The sequence below is a fragment of the Callionymus lyra genome, chromosome 17, assembly GCF_982586985.1.
Source record: "Callionymus lyra chromosome 17, fCalLyr1.hap1.1, whole genome shotgun sequence".
In the NCBI taxonomy this organism is placed as follows: Eukaryota; Metazoa; Chordata; class Actinopteri; order Syngnathiformes; family Callionymidae; genus Callionymus; species Callionymus lyra.
The window spans coordinates 19,148,074-19,166,739 of NC_141834.1; the positions used below are offsets into that span (position 1 = coordinate 19,148,074).

An 18,666-nucleotide genomic window follows, 5' to 3' on the forward strand; every position below is an offset into this window, starting at 1 on the left:
TCACAACACCAGAGTCAAGTACTGGACAATACTACACATATATACTTGTTACTACACTATCACAACACCAGAGTCAAGTACTGGACAATACTACACATATATACTTGTTACTACACTATCACAACACCAGAGTCAAGTACTGGACGATACTACACATATATACTTGTTACTACACTATCACAACACAAGAGTCAAGTACTGGACAATACTACACATATATACTTGTTACTACACTATCACAACACCAGAGTCAAGTACTGGACGATACTACACATATATACTTGTTACTACACTATCACAACACCAGAGTCAAGTACTGGACAATACTACACATATATACTTGTTACTACTCTATCACAACACCAGAGTCAAGTACTGGAAGATACTACACATATATACTTGTTACTACACTATCACAACACCAGAGTAAAGTACTCGACAATACTACACATATATACTTGTTACTACACTATCACAACACCAGAGTCAAGTACTGGACGATACTACACATATATACTTGTTACTACACTATCACAACACCAGAGTAAAGTACTCGACAATACTACACATATAAACTTGTTACTACACTATCACAACACCAGAGTCAAGTACTGGACAATACTACACATATATACTTGTTACTACACTATCACAACACCAGAGTCAAGTACTGGACAATACTACACATATATCCTTGTTACTACACTATCACAACACCAGAGTCAAGTACTGGACAATACTACACATATATACTTGTTACTAAAGTATTACTATATATCCTATTGTTGCCTGGATAAAAACACGCCGACAACAAAAAATCTCAACCACAAATACAGTTTATTTCCAGCAACATATTTTTCAATCCAGTATTTACAAAATAAATAATCAACATGTACGTCGAATACTGTCGTTCTTTATTTTGAAGGTACAAAAAGTTCAGGCAGAAGTTCCGAAGGCAGCTCGTGGGGAGGAAACATGGTGCGCGCCCAGCTCTTGATTCAGAGATGTACCCACAGTGCGGAGGTCAAAGTTCAGTCGAGTGCATAGTTAGTTGTTTAGATCAGTGCAAGAGCTTTTCAAAACAAATCATTGAAACCATGATGAGGAATGTTTATATATTTTAGAGTATTTGTTAAAATAAAGTGTCTTATTACGACATAAAGAGCTCGATCATGTGACCTGGATTCTTAAGGTAACTGGTTGTTCAGCACTTGAGGTTCGAAGCCCTGATCACGACTCAAAAGGCTTTTCATCATCGAACCGAAGAGAATTTGAATAGAAACCATTTGAGAGACGAGTGTTTGCTTCACGTCGACTCGAACCTCTTCTTCCTCCCGCACTCGTCGCAGCCTGCAGCGCCCTCTGTGGCTCATGTGGGGCAAAGCACTGCAGAAACAAGAATGAAAGCGTGAGCAGGAGGTAAAAGTGAAGATGAAACGATGAAAACACGAGGAGGAACATCAGGAGTGAATCAAAATGATGAAAACGACAATAAACTACGAACATCTAGGTTGAAGTAGCACTTTATAGGATCTTAGATTAGTGAGCAAGATAAAAGATAACATTAAAACATGATTCTTATTATTATTATAGTTCAATATAAGTATTAAATTGTGTTTTTAATTCGTTTGATAATAGTTTGTATTTTAAAAATACCTTTAAAAGGATCAAAACTGGTCAGTCTGTCAATCAATGTGTTATATTATTCACGTTCCAATGTTATGTTTTGATTTATTTAACAAGAAAATGGATCATTTCTACAAATTAAACATAGATTATCATACAGTGATAAAAGGTTAGATTATTTTAACTACATTTTACTTCATTTCATGATGAATTTTATTCTGAACTATGGCGTAATAATCAAGTTTATCCTCGAAAATGTGTTAATAAAGGAGAGAATTACATCAGGACTTGAATTTTAATAAGTCCTCTTTGTTAGTGGTTGGAAAATATAAAACCTCATAACGTAAAAATAATGTATGAACATTCTTGTGTTAATTAATTACTTTTGTTATTCATCTTTGACCATTTAGATGCCATTTCCATTTAATTCAATCAATGTCAATTTTTTAAAAATGTGTCTGTTACAATGTTTTGATAACATTCAAGAAAATGTTAGTTAATCAAAGTCATGTTCTGTGATTAATCCAAATTAATCGCATTTAAAAAAAATCTTATTTTGAAACGTGAACATAAATAATTTATAATATACATTAGTTTATGCTCATATTTGTAACATGTATTACAAAGTGATTAATTCCTGTTAATAAATACAGATAAAAACAGTGATTAATGTAAAAAACAGCGTCGTGTTATAAATAACCCATCAGTGCCACTTCAAGCGAGCAGGAGTTCTATCATCCGTGTTGTGTAACCAGAGCTCATCTCTACTCTGTGATCTAGACGGTGAGTCAAAGTGGGGAGAACATGCTAGAAGGAGGGAGGTGGAGGAGCTGCTTCTTCCCACTGTGAGCACGAACAAACAACACGTGACAAACCTGGGCATCCATGTTTCACACCAGAGCTACAGCGAGCAGAGCAAAGAGTCAGAGGCGAGTCAGAGGCGAGTCACGACCAGAGCGTCTGGATCTCTCACCTTTGAGGATGTAGTCCGTCAGGAGACCAGGCACCTTGTCGCTGTCGTCCCTCATCGCCAGGAGAACTGGAAGAAAAAAAGGAGGTTTTTTTATTTTTCTTCGCGGCGACGCCAGAGTTCTGGTTCTTACTCTTGGTGAGGATCTGAAGGTCGTCCAGCGAGGGAGGTCCACCTTTCTTCTCGTACGGGATGACGGTCGTTAAATACTGTGACGGCAAACACGCTGGTTATTCACTAAATTAAACCATATTACGGACGGAAGATGTAGAAGTTTATCAGTTCAGAATATTATTGAATCATTGAAATGATTTTCTAAGCATTTCATAATTGATTTTTTAATAATTGAGAACAAAAATATTTAATATTTCTTCAAATATTTTTTTTTTTACACATAGAGTTTGATGTTTTAATACCAATAATTCAAAAATTAACTTTCTCAATTTTTTGTATTTTGTTTTTTTAATTGTAGTATTTTAAATTCAATATAAAAATGTTGCTATAATACACTGAATTCAACATTTCAAAAGTTTAAACTTTTCTTTGAATAAATGAATTCAATCAATTCTATATTGAAAGGTTGAATTTGTTTTTATTAATTATTTTATTGTTTTTGAATTTGATTAAAAAATGTAAATATTATTAAAACAATTTTTTTTACACATATATTTTGATTTTTTAATACCAATAATTCAAAAATGAACCTTCTCTATTAAATGTTTTTTTAATTGTAGCCTTTTAAATTCAATATTAAATGTTGTTAAAATACACTGAATTAAACATTCAAAAGTTTCTTTGACTAACTGAATTCAATCAATTCTATATTGAAAGGTTTAATTTGTTTTTATTAATTATCTTGTTGTTTTTAAATTTTGATTAAATAATTTATATATATATATATTTTAAAACATTTTTTTACACAGACTTAAAGTTCTAAATTCAATATTTTTTAGTTTGTAGTCATTTAAATTCAATACAAAACTTCAAACTTTCAGCCAATCACAGTGTCTCTATTAAACCAACATTTCTATATTGAATTTAAAAGGCTATACATTTAAAAATAGTGAATTTACAACATTTATTTTTAATTATTGGAATTAGAATGAAAATATTTAAATCGAATTATAAAAAGCTACCTTTTAATATAAAAATGATTGATAAAAGAAGAAGTTTATTTTGAATATTAAATAGTATATTCTGCAGACATGATAAACGTAGGACGAAGGGAGGAAGAAGGAAGAAGGTAAACCTGTCTGTCACTGCAGGTGTTTCCAAAAGTTTGTCGAAAGCTGTTTTGAATGACAGAAGAGAATCCTTCCACACTGAAGCGCTGGAGAACATTAGAGAAGAGATGAGCTGAAAGAAAAACACTTGTAGAGCGAGACACGTACGGATCCCGGCGTCCTCTCCGAAGAACTCCCTCCCGCCTTCGACTTCTTCTTCTTCCTCAGCGCCTCCCGGTGCTCCTTCTGGCGGTTCTGGACGTCGATGAGCGCCGAGATGAAGCTGTTCTTCACCTCCTTCTCGAAGTCCAGCTCGTCCCGGAGCGCCAGCTGCTGCACCAGCTCCTCGGAGAAGCTCCTGATGGTCGACTCCGTCTCCGTCAGACGCTCGTTCAGCTGCGCCACGTTCAGGGTCTTCACTCCTGCAGAGACTCGTCTTAAAGCTCCTCATCGCCATCAAATCTCTAATCCACGTGTCGAACAGTTTAATCTGGTGAACGGTTTTATGTCCTGGAGAGGCTTTAGTTCAGCGCTGGCATCACAATATTAATACGGTGGTTTTTAACATTAAAATAATTATAGAAAAATGTCAATTATTTTAATCATCAAATTAGTTGTATTTATTATTTTATATAATATTTATATATATATATATATTTTTCTATAATTATTGAATTCAATAATATTTTTTTAATAATAATTACACATAGAATTTGATATTCTAATTCTAGTCATTCAACAATAAATGTTCCGAATTAAATGTTTTTTTTCATTTTTAAATTTCAATATTAAAATGTTGGTATAATAGAGTTGCCATTTCTATTATTTATTATTTAATCTAAAAAGGCAAATATTCTAATACCAATAATTAAGAAAATAAATTCAATAAATTCAATATTTTATCAATTAATAATAATAAAAACAATGTTTGTATAAAACTGTCACCAGACATTACCAATAGAGTACGGAGCTTCTTCACTACACTTTCAGCCAATCATGTTGTCTCTATTATACCAACATTTCTAGATTGAATATTCTAGATTGAATTTTATTTTTAATAATAATTACACATAGATTTTGATATTCTAATTCCAATAATTCAATAATAAATGTTCTAAATTAAATGTTGTTTAATTGTTGCTTTTTAAATTCAATATATAATTCAATAACATTCACAAATGTTGGTATAAACGAGTCACCATTTGTATTATTTATTATTTAATCTAAAATATTCAATTTAGAAAATGAATTATTCAAATTATTCAAATTTGAATATCAAGCTCAATCGAGTAGCTCTGTGATCCATTGGTATTGTCTGGTGAAACTATTACACCAGTATTTTATATTGAATTTAAAAGGCTACGAGTTAAAAAATATTGAAGTTGGAAAATTAATTCTTTAATTATTAGAATTATAACATTAAACTCTATGTGTAAAGAGGAATTAATTCATTTTGAATTTTTATTTAATTATTTTAAAAAACAACTAATTTAACCTTTTAATATTAGAAATTATTCAATTAAGGAAAATTCACTTTAAATATACAAATAATTTAATTAAATTATTCACAAAACATATATAAAAAAAACAACATTTAAATCAAAATAAAACGAATTAAAGTTTCAATCTTTTAAAATTAAAATCAATGAATATTTTGATGACATACTTCCACACTATTCAACCGTCGTTCAAAACTCACTGTCGTGATAATCGGGGCTGACGCCGGAGTACCCGGAGAGGTCCGTCCGAGAGGGCAGCTCCTCCTCCAGGAGGTCACACGAGTCCTGCATCATCATCTCCTCCAGCTCCTCGATCACCTTCGCAAACGTCCCGGTGAGCGTCGAGCGTCAACACCGGCGTTCAAGACTCACCTGCTCGGCCGTGAACAGCGGCTCGTCCGTGAGGCTGGAGACGATGATGGCGTGCATGTCCAGCTGCTCCCTCAGCTCCTCGTCATCCCATTGATCCGCCGCGCCCTCGCTCTGGGGGATTATAACGCTGATGAATATTTGAGATTTGAGAGATAAACTGATTTGAAGGGTGATGAAAGTGGGGCAGGAGGGAGGAGGAGCTCACAGGCTTCTGTCCGAGGTCGAACGAGGCGATGTGCAGCGAGCGCGTCCGCGAGCGCGACCAGTCCACGGGCTTCACTCGACCGTAGTTGTCGGTCAGTTGCGTCCAGATCCTGCCGGGAAGCACATGAATCATCCTGGTGTCGTCACCTTCTCGGAACCCGCTTGGCTCAGCAGAACAGCACCTTTAGCGCTCGGTTTAATAACGTTAACACTTCATTAATCTGGTTAATGTTTTTTTTAGTCATCGTGTATTTCAGGGGTGAAAAAATAACATTTCCTCGGGGGCCACATTAAATAAAGTGGCTGGTAACAATAGTAAAGGAATAAAATCAAATCAAAATTATCATTTTAATGGTATTTTATATACTTTTTAAATATGATGTAGAACAAATATTCACAGAGAAATATAATTATTAATAGTAAAAGTTACCATACAAAACCATACAGGCTATTTGTAGCAAACCTATGCTAATTCAATTTCGTTAGCGCTAAAGCTAACTGGTGGTCGAGTCAAAAGTAGTCGAAGCCTCTCACCTCATTAAAATATTTTATTTCTTGTTTATCTTAAATGCTTGTTTAGTTTTTTGTTTTGGTTATTTTTTATCTTTTCTGTTAATTATACAAGTAAGTAAGTAAGTAAGTAAGTAATATTTATTTATATAGCGCTTTTCGAGACCAGGGTCACAAAGCGCTTAAACAATCAAAACAATACTCAAAAAAGTATATACTTTAAAGATCAAGATAATACTGAGAACAACACAGGAGTTCGAGAAATTCAAGGAAAAGCCTGAACAAATAGAAACGTCTTAAGATGTTTCTTAAAGGAGTCAGTAGATCCATCAAGCGCAAAGATGTATGTATCTTTACATCTTTTCATATTTTTTTTATGAATATACTGTATATGTTTGAGTGTGTGTAGATATATATATACTTTTATTTTTACAGCTGCAAAAATGTTATTTCCCTTCTTCTGATGGACATTTTTTTCTTTCATATTTTTTATTTTCTCTGTGTATCATTTCATTTACACTGTTGAGCTGTACTGGTTGTTTTATGTAAAAAATCAATAAACAAATATCTTAAATCTTAGTTTTGCTACCAAACAGTTAAGCTAACTCGATGTTAGCTACAATAGTGCTAATGATAGATGAACCTGATGCTACTATGACTTGAACAAACAACTGAAAAGTATCAAATCAGGAAGTTGAAAATAATAAGGATTTTACTGTATTTTTACAACTTTTTTTAATGGATATAAAAGTGTGTTATTACCCAGGTCTGCTCTCATGAATGTGTTTCTGTGTGTTGTTGTGTAGTTGTGTAAGTGTGTATGATAAGTGTCGGGTCAGTGAGGTTCACTAGTGATAAAGTAACTATTAATATTAGACGTTGTTATGGTTGTTTGACTTTTTTTTATAGTTAATTCTGCTCTTGCTGAGGTGAATGTAAACTTTTAACAACAAACAAATCTGAGTAATTTCAAGTGAATCTCTGATACTGTGTCAGTGGCTCAATATAGTGAAGGATATAAATTATTAAATATAATTAATAAATTAATATAAAAGTATATTATTATTATGTATTATATCACAATAAACATTTGTGTTTCAACTGAGAATAAAGGCAGAAAACACTAGAAATAGTGGACAGATTATCCCAAAAATAAAATAAAAAAGAAACATATTTTATTATTATATATTTATTTTGTTTTACATGCGTTTGTGTTACTTGGTACTTGGAAAAATAAAGTTAAAAAACTAAAATAAATATGAATATCTTTAAAAGCTGTCAGGAAAATAAACCTATATATAAACTTTTAAATATATATATATATTTGAGCCTTCTTTTTTACATTATACATTAACTGGCTTCGTGAACATAACACTAGCAGGAATATTACATTTAAGTTCAAATATATTTAGTTATAAACACGTAAATAGCAAACTCTTGATAAACAGTGATGTTTACATGTTAGCTGTTAGCAACTGTTAGCAACTGTTAGCATCACAACATTGTTTTACTTTGACGTACAGATCCACAATGATAATGTATTTATATTGTTAGAAAATAATAAATTGCAAAACAAAACTACTAAGCGTGACGTAAATTCTCTCCATTTACTTATAATATATAAAAAATATAATATATTAAAAATATAAACAGAAATATTAAGATGACACTATGTTGACGTGTCTGTTTTTAATCCCTTTATATATATATATATATATATTTTCATTCTTCGTGGTTTAAAATGTATTTTATTCTATTTTTAGTGACACATCGAGTGAATAAATTATAAATGAGTTCAGCGACTTTTCGTTACCGTAATGTACAGATAGGTGCGCAATAGCAAACCTATCGTTTATTTAAATAAAAATTGTTTGTTTATAAAAAAGTTATGCGCTGGTTTATCATTAAAATGTGTTTAAGAATAAAACACTACGACCTTCTATGGAGTCTGTCGGACAAACATCCCATTGTAAGTGAGGACCCTGAAGGCCACACGAGACTCACTCGTCTGCCTCCAGCGACTCTTCTTCTTCTTCTTCTGTCATCTTCTCTCTTCTGTCCGAGTCCACCTCGGGGTTCGGGAAGCAGGTCTTCAGTCGTTCCTCGAATTCTGTGGCGAGGTCCCCCAGAGGCTGGAAGTCCTGGTCCCGCCCGGAGGAGTCCTTGGGTCTGGACTGTCCACCGTCGTCCAGAGGAAGCGTCGCCACCGCCGCCATCAGACCCTTCTTCAGATCCGAGTTTAACACTCCCGACGACGGCCATTCCTGCTCCAAATGTGTCGCCATGACCCGGTTCAGTCTACGCTAACCGGGTCCACGGTACATACGCGGCGGGACCGACAGGCCCGAGCATCATCCTCGTCGACACGACACGCTTCAGCTGCGACCAGCAGAGGGCAGTGTTTCCCCGTAGACTTAGAATTATAATTTATACTTTTATATATTTTTCCAAAATAAGGATAAAGTAGTCCACACCCAAGTAGTTTTTTATGACATAGTTCTTTATTTAAAAAAAAAACAATAATAGAAAATAAATCGCGTGTGCATTATCTCGTGCATCAGCGCCCTCTGTAGGCGAAGCACGGAACTCACAGAAGCGTTCCGTTACTCACAGCAACCGATAAACAAAATTTTGGACAAACTCTCCTGCAGTGACGCGATTTTAATCATCACACCTCAGACTTCTTGTACTTTTAAATAAGGTGAGCGAATAACTCAAACATTCCTCCATTAGTTGATTAAAACAATAGTATTAGTAGTAATAATAACAAATAAATCATCAAGTAATAACTACCTTAAGAAATCATATATGGATTACAAACCTGACAGGAACATATCCAAAAGAAGGATAAAGGTTTAAATTTCACCTAAAAACACAGTTTACAATAATAAGGTAATGGTGATTTCGCTTCATTTTTACGGAGAGAAATGACAAAAGAAATACTTGGAAATGAGAGAACATAAGTACACTTAAGTCACCTTTCTTGACTGTCTTACCTGAGATGATCAAACCAACAATAAGGTCGAGGCCTGACAATGAAGAAAGCAGCGATAGAAAAGTAACTGTGTGGATAATAAAGGCAATAATCAACAATAAAGACAAACAAATGTTGGCTAATGTTACGGTTCTTAAGTTGGGTGCTTAAGTACAGCAGGAGTTCATGAGCTACTGAGTTGATATAATAACAAATAAAAGTTGTAACCTGGACACACAAGTGTAGAACGACACATGAATGACTCATAAGCAGATGAAGGAAACATGTCTTCCATTTGCAGTGATGGTGCACATGATGGAGAATTCTTGAGGAGAAAGATTCCAGCATAAGGTGCACAAACACAAGAGAATAACATTTTTTAAACAAGTGTGTAATGACGAGTCGTTTCTCTTAATAGAAAAGCAGTGTAGAAGAAAAGTGATGAATCATGAGTTCTCCGTTGACTATGCTAAAGAAGACGAAGCGACCCCCCCTGCAGGGGTCTTTGAAGGACCCACGGTACGTTCACTGACCACATGTTAGAACAAACAAAGGCGTCGAGGGCCACATGTGGCTCTTTGACTGTATTTATGTGGCCATCATGAGGCCAGAGATGATGTAGAAACTAAGAATTTTGCTTTTTATTTTTTTCTCATTTTCATTACTAATCTCTTAATATGACTTTTTTTCAGCACTTTTGTTATTTTTGTTTGTATTTATTGCTCCTGAAAAACTTTAAACTTAATATGAAAAAAGTGCTCGGTTAAAAAAAAAAGGGATTATTTAACAATTTTCTTTAATATAAAAGTTATTTTATTTTCGCTCCTTTATTTCTATGACTATAGAAATATAATCAGTGCCATCAGAATATTAAATGGAATTAAATTAAATGTTGAATCTGCATTTTCATTCATTCATCTTAAAAAAAATCTTTTAAAATCTTAAAAAATAAATTTCTTTATTTAAAGGTTCAATTTTTTTTTCCTTTTAATAATTTTAATAGAAAAAATCGAATGTTTTCCAAATTAATTAGTTTTTAAATTTGATATTCTAATTCCAATAAGTGAAAAAATAAATATATCTAAATTCAATATTTGTAACCTTTAAATTCAAGAAAATCAAGAAAGAAATAATGTTAGTATAATAGTGGAAACATTTTATATATCAAATATACATTTTAATTATTTAACTTACATCTTATACTTGAAAAATGGCACTGATTTACTCCATAGATGTCCCCTCACAACGGTATAAATTGTGGCCCCTGAGAAAAAAAAGTAAACGTTCATCACTGTGTTAACATTGATTCCACTGTTGTGCAGGTGCAGACAAAACGTCACTTTCAGGAAGGATTCGTCAGGTAAACACGTGCTTTAAATTCAGATGAATTACACAAAACGTACGTGTTTCTTGTAGCTTCAGATTTCCAGTCAGATGATCCTCAGGTTCCTCGGGTTCCTCAGAGCAGAGAGTCTTCCATCTCAAGCCCGACGTCGCCCCCTAGAGGTGAAGCTTCAAACTGGACCCACCAGACCATCTTTTATTGATCTTTTATAAACTTTAAATGTCTCTTCAGATGCTTCGCCGAGTGACTTCGAGCTGATGTCAGTCATGATGCAGCAGATGATTCTTCTGGAGAAGAGAGCGAGGAGTCAAGAAGAAGAACTGCGACACAAGGTAAACGCGAATCTACGGTGGCCCGGAAGTGAAAAACAAATAAACTCACTCGTGAAGTAAATTTATAATTTTAGTAAATAATATTTTGTTTCAGAGCTTGTGAAGTTGTTTAAGTAGATTTTAATGTTGTTTTAAGAAATTATAATATTGTTTTTTAGTTTGTGCATTTGTTTCTAAAAATTTAATTTTTGTTCCAGGAATTTTAATTTTGTTTCAAGAATTATTTATTTTGTTTCATAGTTTATACATTTGTTTTAAGAAATTTAAATTTTGATTCAGAGTCTGTACATTTTTTAAGAAAAATCCTATTTTTTAATTCTGTTTTAGTGTGTTTGGAAATTTGTTTAAGTAAAATTTAATTTTGTTTCAATACATTTTATTTTTGTTTCCGAGTTTGTAAATTAGTTTAAGTCAATTTTATATTTACTGTCATAGTTTGTACATTTTTTTTAAGGAAATCCTACTTTTGCTATAAGAAACAATTATCCGATAGAGACCTCCAGAGGGATCAATGAAGTTTAATCTAATCTAATCTAATCTAATCAATATATATATATTATTATATATAATAAATTAAAGTTTAGTTTCTGAGTTTGAACATTTGTTTCAAGAAATTGTGGTTTCATTTGTTTTGTCTCTTCTGGGCCACCGTACATTTTGATTTTGAATTGATTTCCAGGACCGACAGATCGTACACCTGGAGGGGAAACTGAAGATCTGGGAAAAGACAGGTGAGCAGCTCGAGCGTAAATGTTCTCCTCACCTGGAGTTAAAAGCACAAATTAAATGGAATCCAGACTTCCATGATCAGACCAAAGCAATCGATCCCAGCGCCTTTCAACCACGATTTTTCATCGTCACGATGACCTCCCATGATGCACTGCAACAGTTGCATTTGTGTGCAGAAGCCGCTCGTGAAGAAACCTGCAAACATGATCTGGAGCAGAAGTGTCAACGGCTGCAGGACCAGGTCAACGAAATGGAGGTGAGTCTCTGGACCTCCTGGATCACCCCATCACGGGATCTTCACGCGTGTTCTCCTCCACAGAACCTTCTGAGCGAGTGTGGTCTGGTCTGGATGGAGGGCTCGGGGGACTCGGACTCAGGTCTTAGTTTTTGGATTCTTCTGAAAAACTGTAGCCTCTGATTGAAGCGTGTGAGCAGGCGCGGTGGAGATCAAGGACTTCTCGCTGGACTTCGACCTGGTGCTGGAGCGGGTCAAGGAGCTGAACGTTCTGGCGGGCGAGGAGCAGATCTTCATCCAGCCCACCTCCACGGGGGCGCAGCTGAGGAGGGTCGACCCGGTTCCTCTCCGACTCTACAGCAACGGGATCGTCATGAGCGACGGACCTTTCCGGTCCTTCCAGGACCCCAGTGCTCAGGTTCTGATGACCTCGACGACCCCGGTGCTCGTCTGAGGTTTTCTTGACCAGTGTGTGTGTGTGTGTGTGCAGTGGTGCATGCTGGACATCATGGAGGGTTACTTCCCCTCAGAGCTGCAGGAGCAGTTCCCAGACGGCGTTCCTTTCGAGGTGAGTAAGTAATAGTTATTTGTAAAGATCTTTGTAGACCAGGGTCACGAATGAAAAACTCTTAATTGTCAAGACAACATAAGACAAACACAGGAGTCCAAGAAAATCAGGTCAATAAAAAGGTCTTGAGATGTTTCTTGAAGGAGTCAGTAGATCATCAAACACAGATGTTTCTTGAAGGAGTCAGTAGATCATCAAACACAGATGTTTCTTGAAGGAGTCAGTAGATCATCAAACACAGATGTTTCTTGAAGGAGTCAGTAGATCATCAAACACAGATGTTTCTTGAAGGAGTCAGTAGATCATCAAACACAGATGTTTCTTAAAGGAGTCAGTAGATCATCAAACACAGATGTTTCTTGAAGGAGGTAGTAGATCATCAAACACAGATGTTTCTTGAAGGAGTCAGTAGATCATCAAACACAGATGTTTCTTGAAGGAGTCAGTAGATCATCAAACACAGATGTTTCTTGAAGGAGTCAGTAGATCATCAAACACAGATGTTTCTTGAAGGAGTCAGTAGATCATCAAACACAGAGATGGTTCCAAAGCTGAGGAGCAACAGTCTGAAAGGATTTCTCTCCTCTGGTCCTGAAGTTCAGGAACCATCAGTAGATTCTGATCCACAGACCTCAGAGCCCGAGCTGGGGTGTAAGTCTGGATCAGATCACTGATGGAAGGTCTGACCATGAATAGATCTGAAAGTAAGAACCAGAATTTTAAAGTTGATCCTGAAAGAAACTGGCAGCCAGTGAAGAGTTTGAAGGAGAAATGTGAGTTCTTCTACTAGAGCGGCTCAGAATTCTGGCTGCAGAGTTTTGTATCAGCTGCAGGCGAGACACATCCTTCTGGTTTAGGCAGATTTCGAGGTGTGTCTCTTCGTCTTCTGTGGACAACAGACTCCGTCTCTCCTCAGGTCCACGACTGCAGAGACCAAGAGTTCAACCTCGACCCGCTGTGGCTCAGATTCCCAGGAGATGGACAGACTATCCTGGGAGAGAGATTTGAGTCGACAAAACCAGTTTGTTGCCACTTAGGTTTGTCACGTCCTGAGAAGAATCAACTTAGAATAATAGAAGCTTCAATTGGTATCAGTAAAAAATATATTGGATGAAAAATTGTTGCCATTAAGAAGAAAATATTGACTGAAAAAATAATATTTCCATTGAAAATAACAAATATTAATTGAAAAAATATTGGTAGAAATTAAAGAAAATTGGTAATTAACATAAAGAAAATGGCAAAGAAAAACTATCGGCTTAAAATAATGTAATATATTGGCTGAAAAAAGAATATTGACATTAAAAAATTTGACATTGAAAAAAAATTGGCTTAAAAACATTTATTGCATTTAAAAACTAAATTGACTAGAAAAAATGGGCAAATTGGGTGGAATTTCTTTTGCGGTAAAATAATATTGGCATTGAAAATAAAAAACAACGGCTTGTAAAACATGTTGCGTTTCAAATAAATTGACTAAATAAAAAATCTTGGCTTAAAAAAATATATTGGCTGAAGAAAAATAGCATTGAAAAATATATATATATATATATATATATATATATATATATATATATATATATATTGCCATATAATATTGGCATGGGAAAAAATATTGAAATAGAAAATAAAAGTTTACATAGAAATATTCAGGTTACAGCTTAATTAACATTGAATATTTTATAACAATATTACACAACCTGGACGTAAAAACTGCACTACCTTGAAGAGAACTTAAAGTTTAAGCTTTGAAACATGGAAAAATGTATCATCTGGGAATAATAATGATACAAAAATTGATTTTGTAACTAAAATGATATAACTAAAGTAATCACACTAGTGACTGAAAAGTAAATCAAATCAAAAAGTTCAATAAATATTTTTTGCTATATTTATTTTTCAGCCACTAATTCAAATTAAATTCAAACTCATAAACAATCTGACAAAGTCACTGGTTTTTTTCTGGATCTCAGGAAGAAAATCCAACATCCTCCCGAAGGTCGTGATCCGAGCTGGAGAAGTGATGGACGTCAGAGATCTGGTGACGACGCGTCTGATGGTAGTTTATTTATACGATGATGATGATGATGATGTTTTCATGTCGTTCACGTCTGCGTTCACAGGGCGTTCATGAGGCGAGTAACGACTCTCAGGTCGTCGTGGAAACGGCAGCGCTGCAGAGTATGAGGGAGAGGTAACAAACCATAATAATTTAAATTAACATTATAAATACATACAAACATGTGTCATTATAATATGATACAAAGACTTTTTTACACTTCATTCTTTCCTTTAAACTAAAATACATAGTTTATATATTATGTATTACATGTGAGTATCATGAAATAGTTGTACTAGTACATCTATTTAAATATTTATTTATTTGCCTGCAAAAACAATTCAGTATAAGTATAGATTAGATGAATAACATGCTCTTATAATAGTACAACATAATTTTATTTTAATTCAAATAATAATTGCATATGTATATAAAAAAGTGTGATTTTAATATGATAAAAAACACTCACTATTTCATTACATTCTTTTATTTTTTGCATTTATATTTATGTATTTTTAAATACATACATTTGTAGTTGATGATGTACAACATACAAATTATTTAAAATAAAATATATAGTTGTACATATAAATGCATTACTTTTGATAATTGCATTAATAATTACAATTATTTTCTTTTAGTCTCCAAGTACAGCAAAATTAATCAAACAAAATACAATTATAGTTTAAAAATACACAAACTGCAAATGCTAACTTATTAGCAACTGACTAAATCTGCAGTTTATTTATATATAAATAAAAGTAAAAGAGTTTGTTTTACTGATGTGTTAACACTTTGATTTGAATGTTTTAAAAATGCACTGAGCCTTTAAATAATGATACAAATAAACAATAATAACAATAAAAACAAAGGTTTTCATTAGCTTAGCTCGCTCAGTTAGCAGTTAGCACCTTAGCTTTCTAGATTACCTCTTAAAACAACGACTTATTTAACAAACTTGATCATTTAAACACATTAAACATTTATCATTAGGTGTAAAAACGTCTATAATGTAAAACAGTTCAGCATTTAAATATAAGGTCAAGTTTAATTCTTTAAATAATTATATTTTATATATTGTTTCTCAATGAAAGCAGCACAAAATGGTTGTTTTAAAAACGTTATTCCAGGATAAACGAACGTCAAATCGTGACTGAAACCAAGTGTATTTGGGACAGAAGTGGCTCCGGATTAATCTGGAGCGAACGGAAACGTAAACACAGATTAAAGTTGTGGTTTATTCTCGGCTGCTCATCAAGATCAAGAAGATTAATTCTGTAAATATAGGTCAACGCTGGCACATGCTTGAAGAGTCACCACATGTTCTCCTCAGGCTGCAGACGAGCGACCTGGAGCCCCCGGCCCTCGGCGGGGTCACAGTCAAGGTCAGGTCGGAGGGCGGCGAGAGGTCGTACCTGCTGAAGATGAACGTGTCAGAAACGGTGGGAGACGTCCGGAGATACCTGGACCGGCATCGGTGAGAGACTCGTACAAACAAACCGGTTCATGAAAAATGATCATTCTCTTCACTCCAGGGGGGATCGTGTTGAGAACTATGACATCATCAGCGTGAGCCCCCTGAGGTGTTACCACGACTCCTGGACGCTGCAGTCCTGTGGACTCACCTGCAACTTCAGCCTCATTCTGAGGAGAAAGATGGAGGCCAAACAGAACTTGTTGTAACAGATGTTTACGTGATAAATCATTGGCTCGTCGTTTAGTTCTGTCTGGCATGAGGAGTTCCAGGCGCTCGCGTGGAAGTGGGTCATGAAGTCAACCTGTAATCTGCAGCCGCGAGTCACCTATGGACGAGTATCAGAGCCTTCAGAGTAATAACTCTCTTCTCTTCTTCTTTAAACAGGTTTAATTAGTTTCTTTAATAATTAAATTAACATTTTTCAAATGAATTAGTCTCTTAATAAAGAAAGTTTTATATTTTCATCCAATAAATCTAGAAATAAACTAAATTCTACATCATTTTCTAGTCTTTTAAATCATTAAATATATAAAAGTTGGTTGAATAGACAGCACTAAAAGAGAACATTTTTATATATTGAATTAAAAAAGCTACGAATTAAATATGATTGAATAAATAAAATATATTTTTGATTTATTAGAGTTAAAATATCAAACTATATGTAAAAATATTCTCTTTATTCAATTTAGAAAATAAAGGATTGCTTTTTTATTTCAAAATTGGAAACGTTAAATTCAAGATCTCAATATTCCGATGATATACTAGTTTAATCTAAACTATTACATCATATCCGAGCTGGACTGGAGGATAAAAAAAACTAAAAAATATTCTTCAATTCAAAACTAAAGGAGACAAAGTTGAAAATCTTTATTTCTAAAATATCCAAAAACAAGGACAAAAAGTATCAAAATATAAACATCTTTTCCCTTTTGCAAAACATTTGAGATGGTAAGGCATGCGCTGGACGTTCCAAAGAGAGGTTGTTGTGCCATTTTTTAAAAAGGTCCCATGAAACGAATACAAAAACAAAGTCAGTCTTGCATATATTTCTCCACACGCAGAATTTAACTTCTTCTTCAAAATGGCTTCGTGTTCAGAGGAAAAAATAAATTCTGCGCGACAACGAATCCGGGGGTGAACCAGCCGACCCCGGGACCTAGAACTAGAGACGACGGATAAAGGGATCGACTCGACTCCACCTTCACGCGCAACACCTCGAGTCGTGGATGCAAACACTAATAAATAATACTGTTAAAGCCGGTAAAAAACCTGAAATGTACAAACTGGTATCTGACGAGGAAAGAAAGCTGCGACTGTCTTTTACATTCAGAGTCAGGGAATGTACCGCCGGTTCTATCGGGCTGAGGGAGGTCTTTGAGGGAGGTCTTTGAGGGAGGTCTTTGAGGGAGGTCTTTGAGGGAGGTCTTTGAGGGAGGTCTTTGGGGGAGGTCTTTGAGGGAGGTCTTTGAGGGAGGTCTTTGAGGGAGGTCTTTGAGGGAGGTCTTTGAGGGAGGTCTTTGAGGGAGGTCTTTGAGGGAGGTCTTTGAGGGAGGTCTTTGGGGGAGGTCTTTGGGGGAGGTCATTGGGGGAGGTCTTTGGGGGAGGTCTTTGAGGGAGGTCTTTGGGGGAGGTCTTTGGGGGAGGTCTTTGGGGGAGGTCTTTGGGGGAGGTCTTTGAGGGAGGTCTTTGAGGGAGGTCTTTGAGGGAGGTCTTTGGGGGAGGTCTTTGGGGGAGGTCTTTGGGGGAGGTCTTTGAGGGAGGTCTTTGAGGGAGGTCTTTGGGGGAGGTCTTTGGGGGAGGTCTTTGGGGGAGGTCTTTGAGGGAGGTCTTTGAGGGAGGTCTTTGAGGGAGGTCTTTGGGGGAGGTCTTTGGGGGAGGTCATTGGGGGAGGTCTTTGGGGGAGGTCTTTGAGGGAGGTCTTTGGGGGAGGTCTTTGGGGGAGGTCTTTGGGGGAGGTCTATGGGGGAGGTCTTTGGGGGAGGTCTTTGGGGGAGGTCTTTGAGGGAGGTCTTTGGGGGAGGTCTATGAGGGAGGTCTTTGAGGGAGGTCTTTGGGGGAGGTCTTTGAGGGAGGTCTTTGGGGGAGGTCTTTGGGGGAGGTTTTTTAGGGAGGTCTTTGGGGGAGGTCTTTGGGGGAGGTCTTTGAGGGAGGTCTTTGGGGGAGGTCTTTGGGGGAGGTCTTTGGGGGAGGTCTTTGGGGGAGGTCTTTGAGGGAGGTCTTTGGGGGAGGTCTTTGAGGGAGGTCTTTGGGGGAGGTCTTTGGGGGAGGTTTTTTAGGGAGGTCTTTGGGGGAGGTCTTTGGGGGAGGTCTTTGGGGGAGGTCTTTGGGGGAGGTCTTTGGGGGAGGTCTTTGGGGGAGGTCTTTGAGGGAGGTCTTTGAGGGAGGTCTTTGAGGGAGGTCTTTCGGGGAGGTCTTTCGGGGAGGTCTTTGGAGGAGGTCTTTGAGGGATGTCTTTGGGGGAGGTCTTTGGGGGAGGTCTTTGAGGGAGGTCTTTGGGGGAGGTCTTTGGGGAGGTCTTTGAGGGAGGTCTTTGGGGGAGGTCT

At 35.9% G+C, this 18,666-nt stretch overlaps 2 protein-coding genes across 3 annotated transcripts; one reads left to right on the plus strand and one right to left on the minus strand.

Annotated features, from left to right (window-relative positions):
- Positions 1–818: 818 nt before the first annotated feature.
- On the minus strand, positions 819–8,761 carry fez2a (fasciculation and elongation protein zeta 2a). Of its 2 annotated transcripts, XM_087779034.1 has the most exons (10): positions 8,409–8,761; positions 5,896–6,004; positions 5,691–5,801; positions 5,519–5,636; positions 3,988–4,241; positions 3,846–3,926; positions 2,730–2,805; positions 2,600–2,665; positions 2,502–2,527; positions 819–1,386 (listed from the first exon to the last, which is right to left on the minus strand). In XM_087779034.1, exons 1-9 carry the CDS (start codon positions 8,687–8,689, stop codon positions 2,517–2,519), a joined length of 1,107 nt encoding a protein of 368 aa, XP_087635160.1. In that variant the 5' UTR covers positions 8,690–8,761; the 3' UTR covers positions 819–1,386; positions 2,502–2,516. The 2 variants fall into 2 exon arrangements, with proteins under 2 accessions (XP_087635160.1, XP_087635159.1); XM_087779033.1 differs by lacking the exon at positions 2,502–2,527.
- A 268-nt stretch (positions 8,762–9,029) lies between these two features.
- On the plus strand, positions 9,030–16,335 carry ubxn11 (UBX domain protein 11). The gene is made up of 16 exons (XM_087779038.1): positions 9,030–9,105; positions 9,680–9,729; positions 9,797–9,897; positions 10,701–10,738; positions 10,801–10,884; positions 10,955–11,055; positions 11,735–11,786; positions 11,961–12,040; positions 12,104–12,161; positions 12,220–12,437; positions 12,510–12,587; positions 13,504–13,624; positions 14,561–14,646; positions 14,711–14,781; positions 15,980–16,123; positions 16,182–16,335. Exons 3-16 carry the CDS (start codon positions 9,827–9,829, stop codon positions 16,327–16,329), a joined length of 1,350 nt encoding a protein of 449 aa, XP_087635164.1. The 5' UTR covers positions 9,030–9,105; positions 9,680–9,729; positions 9,797–9,826; the 3' UTR covers positions 16,330–16,335.
- The last annotated feature ends 2,331 nt before the right edge of the window (positions 16,336–18,666 follow it).